This window comes from Crocodylus porosus, unplaced genomic scaffold (assembly GCF_001723895.1).
Source record: "Crocodylus porosus isolate Cpor-Errol unplaced genomic scaffold, CroPor_comp1, whole genome shotgun sequence".
In the NCBI taxonomy this organism is placed as follows: Eukaryota; Metazoa; Chordata; order Crocodylia; family Crocodylidae; genus Crocodylus; species Crocodylus porosus.
Genome location: NW_017728937.1, coordinates 6483756 through 6498661, shown reverse-complemented (window position 1 = coordinate 6498661; position 14906 = coordinate 6483756). Strand labels below are relative to the sequence as shown.

General features: G+C 54.8%; 1 protein-coding gene across 9 annotated transcripts in view; it reads left to right on the top strand.

The window, feature by feature from the left end:
• The window catches only part of PLEKHG3 (pleckstrin homology and RhoGEF domain containing G3), a 34385-nt gene extending 21735 nt beyond the window's left edge, over positions 1–12650 (top strand). For 3 of the 9 annotated variants that reach the window (XM_019547366.1, XM_019547367.1, XM_019547374.1), the window contains 9 exons: positions 115–225; positions 3691–3786; positions 4176–4214; positions 5783–5857; positions 6029–6039; positions 6470–6703; positions 7476–7589; positions 9388–10888; positions 11460–12650. In XM_019547366.1, coding sequence (XP_019402911.1) covers positions 115–225; positions 3691–3786; positions 4176–4214; positions 5783–5857; positions 6029–6039; positions 6470–6703; positions 7476–7589; positions 9388–10888; positions 11460–12226 — 2948 coding nt within the window. In that variant the 3' untranslated portion in view covers positions 12227–12650. The remainder of the gene's footprint in view (positions 1–114; positions 226–3690; positions 3787–4175; positions 4215–5782; positions 5858–6028; positions 6040–6469; positions 6704–7475; positions 7590–9387; positions 10889–11459) is intronic. The other 6 variants (XM_019547369.1, XM_019547368.1, XM_019547371.1 and 3 more) reach the window with 6 other exon arrangements.
• The last annotated feature ends 2256 nt before the right edge of the window (positions 12651–14906 follow it).

Here is a 14906-nt window from a genome sequence, read left to right as displayed (position 1 = left end):
GCTGAGTTATGTGTTTTGGAGCACATCTGGGCCCACCAGGTTGCCTGTTTTGAAGCACATCTGGGGCTGACTTCAGCTGGGCCTCATGCATGTGCTTCTTCTCTGCCCCTTCAGACCCACCTCGCTACAGATGCAGCCCAGAGGGGCTGAAGAAAGCCAGGTCAAACCAGCCCATGGATGAGGTGCCAGTGCACATCCGGCACCTGCCAGGTCGTCGCCAGTCAGGTAAGAGAAGAGGGGTGGTGGAACAGGTGCAGCTGGTCATAGGGTTAGTGTGCCCATTCCCCCCGTCAATCTATGGAGTCCCCACAAGCCACCAACAGCATGCCATGCTTATTGACTCTCACCCATATGGCTGGCTAAACTGTGCTGGCCCAGTAAATCACTGGTGTATGCAGAACTACATCTGGTAGCTGCAGGGGCAGGGGCAGTTCCAAAAGTTGGCTGTCCTTCAGTTCAGCCATGTGGGTGGTGTTGGAGCCTGCAGCAGGCTCTGGGCTGCACTGTCTCTGGCCTTGGGAGATTGGTCCCTGTCTGTACTGCAAGGAAAGAGCAGGTCAGTTTGGTGTCCCTCTCCTAGGCACCTGAGTTTCTCCAGGCAGCTCCAAGAAAGAGGGTCCTGGCAAGGGAGCAGTAGTGTCCATGGTTTGGAGGAATCGGTTCAGATGCACCCTCGTGGGTCACGGCCTGGGAAAGTTCCCACTGGACTCCTCCCTTCCCTAGGTGCCAGCCCTCTGAGCCCCATGGCTATGTATCTGACACACATACCCTTCAGCAATTGATGTGAAAGGGTGCTGTGTCTCTGTGGCACATGGGGGGTGGGGGTACTGTAAGAGTGAGCACAGCAGCCTGCAGTGAAAGCAGAGCAGGCAAAGGAGTGTGTCTAGTTGAGCTGTGCCCATAGGACCAAGATGGTGGCAGAAGCTAGGGCTTGGGCTCCAGACAAGTCACTCTAATCTCAGGTTGACTAGGAGGCAAGAGAACTTGACTTCTTCCTGTGACATGGCAGTCCAGATGGAGGACTGGGTGGCTATGATTGATGACTAATACCACAGGGGGCACCATGTGGCAAATCATGACTGGACTTGGCTTGAATTCCCCTAACGCAGTAGTTCTCAAACTTCTTTTTTTTCTCAGACCACTTGAAAATTGCTGAGGGTCTCAGCGGACCACTTAATAAACTTTTTTTTTGTTCTACAAATCAAAGCACGCAACTCATATTTTAATATCAGTAGTCTAACTTTACAAGTACAGATATTCTCAATTGTTCCGCAACCTTTCTGCAAACAACCTGGATGGAGCTCTGATCTGCGGACCACAGTTCGGGAACCTCTGCCCTAGCAGATTGTAGATGCAGGCCATACGTCTCTCAGAGCCTGCTTGCTTCCTGCAGCACATTTCTGTGGGCAGCAGTTCCTCCCCACCTCGTTTTGGCTGAACAGAGCCAGCCCCTGGTCTGGAATGTTGTGGGCCTCCATTGCTTTCTCCGGATTGCTGCAAGAGCAAATGGCAGAGGTGTGGAGCTGGGAGGCTGGGACCAGGAGAAAAGGTCCTGGGGGGCTTTTCTGGAGCCAGTGGAGGCACAGGGCAAGTGCAGTTTGGCCCATCATATGCCTGCATTATAAGACAGTCTTTGACTATGGAGTCACATGCTGCCCTACTCAGTGCATAGAATATTTAACTTGAAGGGAAGTTCACTAGGCCCATCCCGTACTGCTCAGCTCGTTTTGTATAGCCTCTAGCATACACCGCACGTTGCCCATCCTTGCTTTTTTGAGGTGCTGCACATATACAGTAGTTTTGTGGTGTACAGCCTCTGCCTTTCTTACCTCCTACCATTCATCCCCTGCTCCTAAGTTTCCTGCTGTGCTTCTTGATGGCACATCTGAGTGCTTCCCAGGCCATCAGGAATTAATTTTTCCCACTTCACTGCTTGAAGTCGTGCTATCCCATTTCACTAGCAAGGAGCTATGGTGCAACGAGACTGTGGTCAAATGTGCCCACTGACTTTGGATGCCCAATCTATACTGTCCAGTGCTTGATCAGAGCACTCAGTATGTTCACAGCCCAGCTCCCATTGGGGTCAGTTGCAGGTAGGTGTGCTCAGCCCTTCTACAGCTCAGACCTCAAGGGGTAAAATGAGGAGTGCACAGTTTTCAATCACATGGGGAAAATCTGAATTAAGTGATTTGCCCAGCATCATAGAGGAGCTCTGTGGCAGAGGCAGGAATAAAATCCAGTGCTCCAGGCTGAGGTTCAACTATGTTAACTGTGACACCCATCCTTTCTCTCCCTGTCATTTCTTGCTTCATTTGCTTCAGGTATGGCTGTCCAACTTCTAAGAGGCTGGGGTGGGGGCAGGAACTGGAAGCTGGGGGAGGGAGGAAGAGCACAGAAACCCCAGCTGAAAGCTGGAGTGATATGAGTAGCAACAGCTGGATGGAGGCCTGGAGGCTTTAGATTAATCCCTTGTGCCCTTCCCCCTTCCATTCTTTGATCCCCATCTATCTTGGGCAGGGATCAGTGCATGATCATGTCATCAAAGACTATGTTGTAATGCAGATGCCCTAAGGAGTGCAGTTTGCTGCACAGGCAACTTTCAACCAGATGTTTCTGTACTTGACTTTGCCTCCTTAAAATATGTTAACCTACATTTTATGGCATCACTTCTTTTTGGTTTTCAAAGAAAATTGACAGGTTATGAAGTCCATCACTGCTCACATAAGTCATCAGCAAGTTAGGCTCCTCTCACTTCTCCTCGCAGACTTGTGTTGCTTGAACTGAAAGAATAGCAGTGGAAAGCCATTATCTTGTATATGCAACTTTCTGAAGTGGGAAATGTGGGCACATGCTTTGTCAGAGGGGGTTCATGGCCAGCAGACTGTAGGTTAGAAATAAGGTGCACATTTTGGCAGAAAAGGGAATGAACACCCCCAGCAGGGCCCCAGCCAACCCCTCTGACCAGCCTGAGCTCAGCCTGCTGGGTACCCAGGCAAAGTGAAGTCCAAGGCTCTGTCACAGCACTCTTTGGGGCCAGGTGAATGACCGCACGTCCAGTTGAAAGACCTGCCCAGCTCTGCCTGTCACTTATCAACTTTGGGTGCCCTTCAGTCCTGTGCTGGGGGCACTGGGGCCCATAGGGAGTAACTACTCCCCACTCCATTTACAGGCACTTCCTGAATTAAAGCTAGCACTTTACTCCCTCTCCCCACTTCATGAACTTCTATTAATTGTGGGTCTCATTAAGTCCCCTGCCCCAGGAGCACCAAGCAAATTCTCCTGCCATTCCTTGGCATAGGATGCCAGAGAATGGTCCCCAGTTTCTCTCCATCCTTGCATACCCCTATAAACTTCTGCCTCTGACCTGTGGCACCATTATAGAGTCCCAGCCCTGCCTCCCATCTCCACACTAGCATGGGCTTCATCAGGTTCTGGGTTTTCTGAAGCCCTGGGGTCCTAGGTGCTGAACACTGCATGGAGTCTGGTGCCAGACCTATAGCTGCCAAGACAGGTTTGGGGCCTGGTTGTAAGAGGATCTCAGGATGAGGTCAGCAGCCCTGAAACATGGTGAGGCAAGCCATACTCCATTTTCTGTTGCCAGTGCCATGCAAACAGGGTGTGTGTAATCACTGCACCATGGGGAGGCCAAAGCGTATGCCAGGCTCTAATAGATCTCTGTCCTATCCTTAGAACCTTTCCACTACTGCTCCCGTGCTGAGAAGCTCCCCCAGTACAACGGACCGCAGGGCTGCATGGTGCCTGGGCGTACTGGCCGCAGGAAGTCTGGTGCGAGCAGGGGCCCAGGGCATCATTGGGTGTGGATGTCAGGAGTACTGCATGCAGTGTCTGGGGCTCGGTGTTGATCATGGGGGTGAAACTGATCCACTGCTGCACAGTGGGGAATGGTCTGGCTAACACACATCCCCAGGCTGAGCTGACCTAGGATACAGCTGTAGTTTGTTACTAAGAGCAGATGGCTGATGCTGGGGGCATGTTCTGGGGCTCAGTGCCATTTGATGCTGCTTCAAGGGCTCTGTTCTGGTGTCTGACTGCCGGTGTGCTGGGGAGAAAGCTGGTTTCCTGAGCTTTGTGGGGTGAAGGTGGGGTCCTCAGCCAGGGGTCCTGGGGATTGGATCACAGCAGCCCAGTTGATAACACTTTTCTTCTTCATACAGAGCCATCCAAACAGATTCTCAAGCAACTCGGTGCTGAAGGTAAGTAAGACCGCTGCCCTACACACTGGGAGGACAGAGGCAAATGGCAGAGTTAGGGGGCTGCCGCTGGGGCTCTGCAGTATGGCCATCATAGTTTAAGACACAGCTGAGCCCAGCATGTGCTGCTGGCTCCACTGGCCTTTTGTGCAGGCCAATGGAGCCAGCAGCACAGCATAAGGGCAGGTGGGGGGAGTTGGGTACAGATGCCCATCTTCTCCCACCTACCCTTGGGCCTCTGGCATCATTGCTAAGCTGCACCTGTCATGTTGGCCAGTCCACCTTTGTGCAGTCATAGGAATCAGAAAAATAGGGAGAGACCTCAGGAGGTCATCTCTTCAAAGCATGCTGAGGGCAGGATCATCCCTGACTGAACCATCCTAGACCCGTGTTTGTCTAGCCTGTTCTCAAAACTTCACAAGCAACCCTATTTCATAACTATTCAGCACAGTGCCTCAAAACCCCAAGAGCACCCTAACTAGCCACAGGTAAAGCAGGGGGTGAGGACACTGTCAGTGCCACAGTGGAGTGGGACTGAGCCCTTGGTCCCAAGGCTTCAGCCTCTGAGGCCTGGCTTGAGCACAAGCAACATGCTCAGCACTGGGGGATATGGGGCATGCTGAGTGCTTTAAGGTCGTCACTTGCCTACTCTGCCCCCTCAGTGGAACAAAAGGGATCAGATCCATCTGAGGTGCCTCTGGTGCTTTGGGGGTGTGCTGGTTCCTTGGGATGATACACCAACTACAGCTCTGCTTTCCTGGGTTGGGGAATCTCTGTTGGCCATGGAGCCATGGGAATCCCCACAGGTTGGGTGTCCCTTCCCCTCAGTCCCTGGTTCATGCTTCAGTGATCTTCAACTAGGCTGATTTGCTGGCTGGTGGCAGACAGTTGTGACCTAAACTAGGCCAAAGAATCTAGGCAGCTGAAGGGGGGCTTCCCCACCACTCCCCACACCTGAGGCCTGTGGAGAAAGGGCACTCTCCTTTTCCTGGACTGCCACAGGTCAGGTTATGAGCTCTGGTCTTAGGGTTCCCATAGCTTTCAGGGAGGCCATAGCCAGTGCTCTTCCCCACCCTCCCCTGCTGTGCAGCAGGCAGACAGTGGGGGTACTGCTGCAACAGTGATGAGGCAGATAAGATCTGCTTGCAGCATCCTCAGCTCTCAGCAGAGCTGTTCCGAGGGTCCAAGGGGAAGTGCTGCCTCCTGCATGTTTTCATCTTAGCACAGTCACCTTTCAGGGCCACACACTGAGCAACTAGCTTAGACGACCCCTCCCATCTCCCCCTTCCTGCCAAGGACACCCTCAATCTCTTCCAGTCTTAGAGAATGGGCACCCTTGACCTACCCAGAAAGCTCCCTTTCCCTCTTTGGTTTGGAGCCTTTGAAGGTTATTGACTCCTGGAGGCTGGCACAAATCTGGCATGATCCATACAGCAGATGATAGCAATGTTTATGCACCCCCATCCTTGCTTCCCTAGCTACACGTGCCATGAACTTGTCTGACCCCAGTGATGCATTTCCATTCCCAGGCAGGGGCCATTGCCCACCCAATATGTTGTCCCCCTCCACAGGGGCTCCTGCTGACATCCATAGGGAGCAAGGTGTTCCAGGAGCCAGGCGACTGCAGGGCTGGCAGCCCTTCCTTGGTAACAATTGAGGGGGCAGCGGACAAGAAGGCAGTGGGAAAGGGCTCTTTGGAGGAGGGGATGGGGCTTGCCTCCTTTGTCCTGGAACTCAGTGTGGTGGGTAGCTGTCGTGCCCAGCAATCCTTTTGCTAATGGCTTGTCTCCTCTCTTCCATGTGCTGGGGATGCACAGCAGGACTGAAGGTGAGATCCAAGAGTAGACGGGGAACTATGGGAGGGCACAGAGGTCTCTGTGGTGCCAGTCTGAAGGGGCCCCTCTCCCTCTAGGTGGCACTGGAACAGGCATACCTCATTGTAAGGCTCCTTCCTTGAAACTTTGGCCTGTGAGCCTGTGACACTCCAGCCCCCAGTACCCTCAAATGCCATGCTCCCATCACATGCATGCCACCTGTCCTTGTGCACATGTGCACACATGCTTGTGCTCTGGCCCTGCTTTGTGTTCCAGCTGTCCCCTACCTGTTGTAGGAGTATGGAGTCAACACATGGTTTTGGGTGTTGGGGAGTGGGAGCCATTGGGCTGGGACCCCGAGCACAGCTACTAACCCCACCCCGCCAGGCGCTCTAGCAACCCACAGATGAGGTGGAGCTAAGGGCTTGTTTGTACTTCAAACAGCATACAGACAGTGATGGAGGCTTCCTGGACACTGGGGAGCCCTTGCAGCCCCCCAGCAGCCTACAGCAACAGGCTGAGCTTGAGAGGGATGCAGAGGAGACAGAGGAAGAGGCCTCTGGGAAGGAGGAGGAGCAGGCTGTTGGGAAGAACTCCCTGGAGGAGCTGTCAGGGAGTGACAGCAGCGAGAAGGAAGCAGGGCCTGAGGCGGAGGAGGGCCCAGTGGGAGAGGAGCAGGTAGTGGACTTGGCCAGCTGCCTGCTGGCAGCACTGCACTGCTGGCATTCTCAGGACAACACTTTGCTTTTCCCTTTTGAAGCATCTCTCTTCAACCTCTCTCTACATGCTGCCCTGATGCATGGCTTGGAATTGCCATCCTGTTGCCACTCTCTAACCTCCCTTCCATTCACCAGGCCCAGACCACTCTCCTGTGCTTAGGGGTGAAGATCCAACCTTGGTCCTGGCTTTGGAGCAAGCTGGTCACCACAGCTGTAGGGCCATTGGCTTTTGGAGCAAAGCTTGTGCCCCTCTCTGTTCCTAACCCTTCCCTGCCTGCTGTAGCCAAGGTGGAGTGGCTGCATGATAACCAGCGTGCTTTCCATTTTCCTCCCAGCCTAACCTGATTCCTGGGTTGGGGCTGAAGAGATTAACTGGATGGTGCAGGGTATGAACTCAAGGGGATGCCCCTCTCCACAGGTCTGTCTGTTGTGATGCGAGGCTTATCTGGTTTCCTCAGAGCTCTGGCCCTGTATGGAGAAAAAACGCATCCCCTCTAAAAAGACAGTTGTCTGCTGGAGGCTCGGGCTGCAGAGCCTCTGGAGGCTGGACATGTGGAGCGGTTGGCAGCTGCAGATGCTGACCTAGAGAGGTCGTAGGGGCTGCCTGGTGTCTCTGCTGTCCTGGTCTTTTGAGTTCAGGGGCTGGCACCTTTGTCCTGGGTGAGTCATACCCATGTTTGGGCACACCCATCTGGCCAGCTGTGTGAAGCCTTCCTTCTGTTTTGGCTCAGGACAAGGGACACTGTATGCCAGCAGGACCCAAGGGTTGCAAGAGGACTGCCAGCCAGTCTCCCAGGAGCTGTGAGAAGCACCACAGCATGGAGAGGGTATTAGATGACCCAGAGGTGAGTAAGCAAAGCTGAGTAGGCCTTGTTTTTGCACCTGCCCTCAGGGCAGAGAGCAATCCCTTTAGGCAATGGCTAGACCTTGTGCTAGGAGGCTGCATCAGTGCTCCTGTGGCAGTGTGTCCTGTGTTGCACTTCCCTCTGCCCCCTGGCTGCACTGTCCCCCACAGGCACAGAGTGGGTGCTGTTGGCAGTCCCAGCCCTCAGCAGGGGAAAGGTGCCTGTGCACGTAAACAAAATAGGCTTTATCAGGACCACTGGCGGTCAAGTAGCACCAATTCCCTGGAGCTGGGACCATCATGGTTTTACCCAGAGCAGCCCTGTAGTCCCCAGCCCAGCCTCTAGAAGCAGGGGCACTGGTGACAGGTGAAGTGGCTGGATGGCAACTGGGGCTGTGTCAGCCCTTGCTCACTTTCCTGCTGCTGATTACCATGCCCATCAGGGCCCTCAGGCTCTGGGGTAGGCTATTCCCACCCCCCTTCTGGTGGCCCACCAGTAATTTGGCAAGCTGAATAGGGCAACTTTATGGGCTGGATCTGGCCTGCAGTCGCATGTTTGAAACCCCTGCGCTAGAGGAAAGGGGTGAGCCCTGGCATTGTGGCCAAGGTGCAGTATTGGGGCACTAGAATCATTCTGCCTGCCTGCCTCATTTGGCTGTTCCACTGGAGGAACGTGGCTGTACGCATGACCCGCAGCCTGCCCCAGAGGTGGCTGTTTGTCAATGGTGAGAATGGCCTTTGAGACACCCACAGGGTGGAAAGGGCTGTGGAATAAGGGCAGGGCCCAGGGGTCCTGATAGTCCAGTGACCTGTTGCCCAGAAGATGCCCAGAGCCAGACTTGAATTGAGGATTTTCCAGCTGCTCTGGGCTCTTCATTTACCATCCTTGTGCCCATGAGCTCCCAGCACAAATATCCAAGAGAACAGGACCACCATGTTCCTTCCCTGCTGTGCCTGTCAGCAGCCCATGGCAGAGCTGGAAACACTTTCCAGGGTGCTCCCTGTGCGCATTGGCAGTCGGAGGTAGCACATTCTGGTTCTGCAAAAACTTTTCTCATCACAGCTTCCTGTCTGATTCCCACTGCATTGCTTACAGGGAAGCTGAGGCATAGAGGTGCAAGATAAACCTGTGAGATTACAGCCAAGCTGGGGGAAAAGCTGTCATCCTGACTCTGTCCACTACTCTAATTACTGGAGGGAGTGCTTTCCTGATACTGATGCTAGAACTCAGGCATTCTGACCCCTAATCCCTGCTGCTTTGACCCCTTTGAGTCCCGCTCCCCCTCTCAAAGCTGAGGCGAGAACCCAAAAGCCATGGCTCGTTATGCCTCCCGTAACAATCGCCAGCACTCCCTTCCCTTCCAGGCCATGGGAGCTGCCAATTTTTGTGTCTGTAGCTGGCCTGCTCTCCTGTGCCTTCAAAACCCAGATCCCATTTTTCTCTGTTCCGGAGGAAGACTATTTTAGGTAAATGAGAAGGTGGCAGAAAAGTTTTAGCCCAACATTAGTGAGAATTCAGAACAAGTTTGGCCATTCCTGTGGGGATGTCCAGAGTTCAGACAGCAAGTCAACCATGGCGGGCAGTCAGCCTCGTGGCTCACAGAGCCCATACGGGGGGACTGGTCACGTTAGGCCATTCTATAGCCCTTGTGTCAAACATAACTGTTGTGTACTAGTTCCTTTATAACCTGGGATGTCACTCTGAAAGTTGCCTCTTGGGGTGAGATTAGGGCAAAGGAGGTGCTGCTTGATGGCAGCAGCCCCCTGTATGCACTCCATCTTTTTGTCTTGCTCCCCAGGCTGCCACTGACATGGAGCATGAAGAAACTCAGGAGGTGTCACTTATTAAGGAAGAGTGCCTGGCTCAGACCTGCTCAGACCTGGAGTCGGCTTGCACCCCAGAGCTGGTGCTGCCAGCCCAGCACAAAGAAGGGGAAAAGGACCAGCATCCTAACAATGCAGACCCTGCCGCTTCAGAGAATGCAGAGGAGCTCAAAACCCTGAGTAGTGAGGAGGAGGATGATAATGAAGATGCAGCCCTGCATCCCCCGAGGGGCATCCTCCCACCTTCTGTGCTGGACCAGGCCAGCATCATTGCTGAGAGGTTTGTCAGCAGCTTCTCCCGGCGTAGCAGCCTGGCACTGGATGAGGGCAGGGCATCTGCAGGCATCCCCACACCCCGACTGGTTAGCCGCAGCAGCAGCATGCTGAGTCTTGAGGGCAGTGAGAAGGGGCAACGGTGTGGCAGCAGCAGCGATGCCCAGAGCTGCTTCCTGCCTCTGGAGATGGCGGCAGAGGGCCAGCAGCTGCACAGTGCTGCCCGCAGCAGGGCTGCCTCACCCAGCCTCCAGGAGCCTGAACGAGCCTCTTGCCGCAGGAAAGAATCCATGCTTTCCAAACAGGACCGGCTCCTGCTGGACAAGATCAAGAGCTACTATGACCAGGCCGAGCACCAGGATGCCAGCTTCAGCATTAAGCGCCGGGAGAGCCTGTCCTACATCCCCAAGGGGCTGGTCAAAAACTCTGTCTTCCGAATCGACAGCCTGCCATGGGCAGCAGCCAGCCAGGATACTGCTAATGCTGCCCATGGGAGACTGGGCAGCAGCATGGCTGATGGCACCAGCAGCAGGACAGCTGCCTGGGTGTTCTCTGGCCTCCCTGCAGCTCCCCTTGGCCAGCCTGAGGCAGGTGGCCCAGCCCCCATCACTGATGAGGAGTTCAGGCCACCCTCAGAGATGATCAAGGTCTGGGAGGGGATGGATAAGCAGAAAGGCAAGTCTTGGAAGGAGTGGGACAGGGAGCAGTTGGCAGTGGGTAGGGCTGGCACTGCCACTGGCACCACCACAGGTGGAACTGAGCGACCCATGGGTAGGAGCCAGGAAAATGGCCTGGGCACGCGTGAGCCTCTCCTCATCCTGGAGGATGATGACCTGAGTGCTATCACAGAGGAGTCCACTGTGCCTTCACCTGAGAGCAGGTCTCCCACAGAGAGGTCAGCACCCCCCAGGATGGTCTGCCACCTGAAGAGGCTGGCACAGGAGCTGGGCACCAGTGAGCTGGGCCAGCCCCCCCTGCTGCACCCACGCATCCTGCAGCTCTCACCTGCTGGGGAGGCTGAGCTGTGTGAGCGTACCAAGACTCGGGTGTACCAGCTGGCACGCCAGTACAGCTTGCGGATCAAGAGGCACAAGCCAGTCCTGCAGAGACATCTCACTGAGCTGGAAGAGGACACGAGCAGTGTGCCCGTCCTGCTGCACCACACACAACCAGAGGCAGAGGAGGAGGAAACAGATTCCCAAGGTGCTAAGGGGGGTAGTCATGAGTTGATGAATGTGGGGAGACCCTTGGGCAATGGATTGGTCTGGGCTGGTGAACTGAGGGCTTCTGGGGTGTTTGGCTGGGGGACACGTAGAGCAGAGGATGCTGCCTAGGGCATTGGGCTGATCCTGGGGCACTGAGAGGGGAACTCCCTGGAGTACTTATGAGAGGGATTTCATGGGGCAGTGATGCTGGGGCTTCTCTGGGTGATGGGCTGGGTGGGAGGGCTTGTATGAGCCAGAGCAGCCAAGAATCTCACCTAGGGGTGATGTAGCGTCAGGGAGGGGACCTGTAACTTTACAACTGAAAGAGCTAGCTGCCCCAGAGCTTCATTTACGGGAAAAGAAAAATGTTTGGCTGACTGGAAATTGGCTCGGGTCCAGTTCTGTGGCCAGAGGTCTGCACCCCGTGGCTGACACATGTTCATGCACGTGTTTTATGTCTGTGCAGTCATACCCATGGGCACAGTGTGAGCCCTTTCAAGGTGAGTCTTCCCATGAGGGAGGTCAAGCCATGACTCACCCCTTCAGTGCTGTGTTGTTTCTCTCCTCAGGCAAGCAGAAGCCAGCACTGTCCCTCACCTATGAGCAGGAGGTGATCCCGGAGCAGAGCCCACTGACCCCACGTTCCACTTCGTCCTCACCCCGGCGTCCCTCTTCCACCAGTTCCCATCCAGTCTCCCCAGCCAGTTTGGCCTCCCACAGTCCACTTAGCCCCATTCTGGCTGAGAAGTTCAGCTGGCCTGACGTCCGAGAGCTGCGCTCCAAGTACTCCTTTGGAAAGTCCAGTGAGGCAGGCTTTGGCCCATGTAGGCCTCCCCCAGTGAACAGGAGCCGCTCAGCACCAGAGAAGATGGCAGAGGGGCCACCAGGAGCCCTCTCGGGGAAGGCAGGCCGGAGCGGGCGAGCGACAGAGAAATCATGGCTGGCAGCTGAGCGGAGCCGGAGTGCCGAGCAGGGCCCGGAGCCCAGCACTGGGAGCCGGCAGCACCAGCGGCAACACAGTGATGGGGCACTGTATGTTGCTGCGGAGACCTGCCTGGACAACCAGCAACGTGTGATTGTGCTGGAGAAGGTGCCACCCGATGCTGAAAGCTATGTGCAGATCCGCTCACCCACCACCCGAGAGAAGCTTTCCCTCAAGGCTGTGGCGGAGCGCTGCAAGGTCTACCAGGATTTGGATGGCTGCCCCCAGCAAGAGTGGGAGGATGAAGAGGGCCAGCCCCAGAGGCCCATGCTCTGGGACAAGCCAGATGTTGGTCACCAGGGCCTGGTGAAGAACCTGCGGGAAAAATTCCAGACCCTGAACTCCACCTGTTGAGTGGGAGCTTGAGACGGGCCCTGGATGGGGTCTACATCTGAGCTGGGGGAGACTGGCACCTCATGTATATAAGAACATCTTCCTCTTTTCCCCACTCCCTCGAGCCAGTACTGGCTTTGCCTGTGTCACTGCAAGCAGAGCCCACCCTGGCCTGTGGCTTTGTGGGCTGGTGGATACTACATTTAAGGGCAGATCCTGGGGTAAAGCTGCATGTAGGGCCATGACTGTGGCTCAGGTCCACACAGCATTGTTTTGCACACTGGCACAGCTAAAGCAGCATGGAGCAAGGCCAGCCCTCTGTGCCTACTGGGAGTGCAGCATTTGGCAACAGTACCCTGACTGCTACCCAGCCTGCAGGAGGCCTGTATATACTAGAAGGCAGGTGTGCACAAACTTCTGTGCAATAATAGTTGCTGTCAGAGAACATGCCTCCTGCCTCTTCCTTGGGAGGGGAAATTTCTGGGGTTTTATGCTGGAGGGATGGGAAGGGAGCAGTGTTGTCTAATACATAGAGCACTGGAGTCAAACAGAACATCTGCTCCTCGTTCTGCCACTGACCTGCTGAGTGACCTTGGACAAAGTCCCTGCCTCTTTTGCCCACCCCCTCTCATCTGTTTAGGGCAGGCCCTGCCTCTTACACATGTACAACACCTGGCGCTGACCTAGCAGTGCTGGAGTTCCGCTTAGCTGAGACCCCACTGGTCATAGGCTTGTTGGAGCTAGCAAAGGCAGGGACTGCTAGGCCTGCATAGGTCAAGGCTTTCAGAGGGACAAGCATGGTGCCAGGTGTGAGTGCTGCTGTGACATTGCAGCTTATACGTGTACTGGGGACAACAAATCTTAGTGAAGCTCTCCCTGCACCACACAGCAGGAGGAGGCCAGGCTGGACTCATCCCAGCATCAGCTGCTTGAGCCTTTGGGTCTATGGCCCAGCATCATCCAAAGGGAGTTGAGCCTAGGGTGCCCCACTATGTGAACTTGGTTGGGGGGAAAGGGAGACGGATGCTTCTTACTTGTGCCAGAGTGAGTAAGCAAGCACTGGAGCTTGTGGTTTGTGCCTCTTTCAGACCCCTGGGGTGGAGAGAATAGTAAGGTATTTTATTTTTTTAATATATATATAAATTTGTATCCAAGGCCAAAACAGCCAAAACTAATTCCAAATCCAAGAGTCCAGCACCATAAATGGCCCTACTACTGGCAAACATCCTCCATCCCACCTGGGGCTTCAGATGTTTCCAAAACCTTTGGCGGGCATCCTACTTGCAGGCCCAAACCCAGAGGCTCGGGGTTTGGATGCCCCCAAGTTTTGCCTGCCCTTAGCCATAAGACCCTTGGGGCAAGCTAAAAGGAAGACTCCCATTTCCATAAAATGCTGCACCTTGGCGGGTACTGAACCATACCAGAAGAGCAGTTCTCCTGTGAGACAGTTCAAGAAAACTGCCTTCTTGGACACATGCATGGTATTGTACACCATGAACAGTCAAGGTTACTGCATGTAACTGTAGGCCTCTGCCTGTCGGCCCTGATCGAGCATACTGGCCAGGCACTAGGCTTTGCTTTTGCAGGGATGGCCTGGTCCTTGCTGGCTGGGCCTGAAGGTAAGGGCATCTGCTTTGGAGTTCCAACACCCACGTCAGCCCCAAACTAAGGCTTTTCTGGCTTGAGTGGGGCACTGTGGAAAAGGTGGGTAGATTCATTCCCAGGATCCCAGCTGCTTGAGAAAGGGCGGGTGGGGGGGAGGGAACGGACAGGAGCAGGAGCCTCTGCCCACTCAGGGCAGTTTTGAGTCCAAGAATGAGGTTGGTCACAATTTTCCCCTTGCTGGGGACACCAGGACTCCTGTGCCACCTCACCTGAGCCAGCCCCCATGGCAGTGGAGTGGTGCAGCAGGGGGGTAGGGTGGGTACCATGGCAAGTCCCTGGCAAGGAATGTGGGTAGTGGAATGGGGACCATTTTTTTTTATAGATCATGGGCCAGAGCACATGGCCTCAGGCTTCAGAGAGTTAATACATGGCTGGACAGGGAGAAAATAGCAATGAAGAGCCTAGGGTGGAGGTGGGCAACACTCTGCTAGGCTGGCTCAGTGCTCACCACACCCTCTCCCTGCTCATAAGGTGGGTAGCCATACCAGGGTACTCTACATGCCTGGGCACTGGCCCATCCTATGACTCCCAGGTCTTTGGCAAGCCACTGAGTCTGTCCTATCTAGCTTAAACATAAAGATTTTTAGGGCAGAGCTGTCCCCTTCTGTACTACCTTCCTCAGGACTGGGGAAAGCCCTGATAATACCCTACTAAGGTCCTCAGTGCCCCAAGCCATGTCCACTCCCTCTGTGTCATGGTTGGGGAGTGGAGAGCTGTGTGACACAGCAGGGCTGGGCCTGGGCAGGAGGTGATGTACTCTGGCAAAGTCCCTAGTAGCACCAGCTTGAGCACTGAGGCTGGGATTAGGTGCAGGGTCCAGCAGCGTGGCAGACAGGGTAAGGTTGGCAGCCCAGGTTGGTAGTGGGCACGGGATAGGAGTAGTCTCAGCTGCAAGTGAAGAACTTGGGGCCATGCTGCCTGTATGGGGCTCAACTCAGCTCATCTGGTGAAAACTCCTGGTGCTCTGGTGTAGTGCCCGAAGACTGGAAGAAGGCCAATGTGGTGCCGATCTTCAAGAAAGGGAGGAGAGTGGATC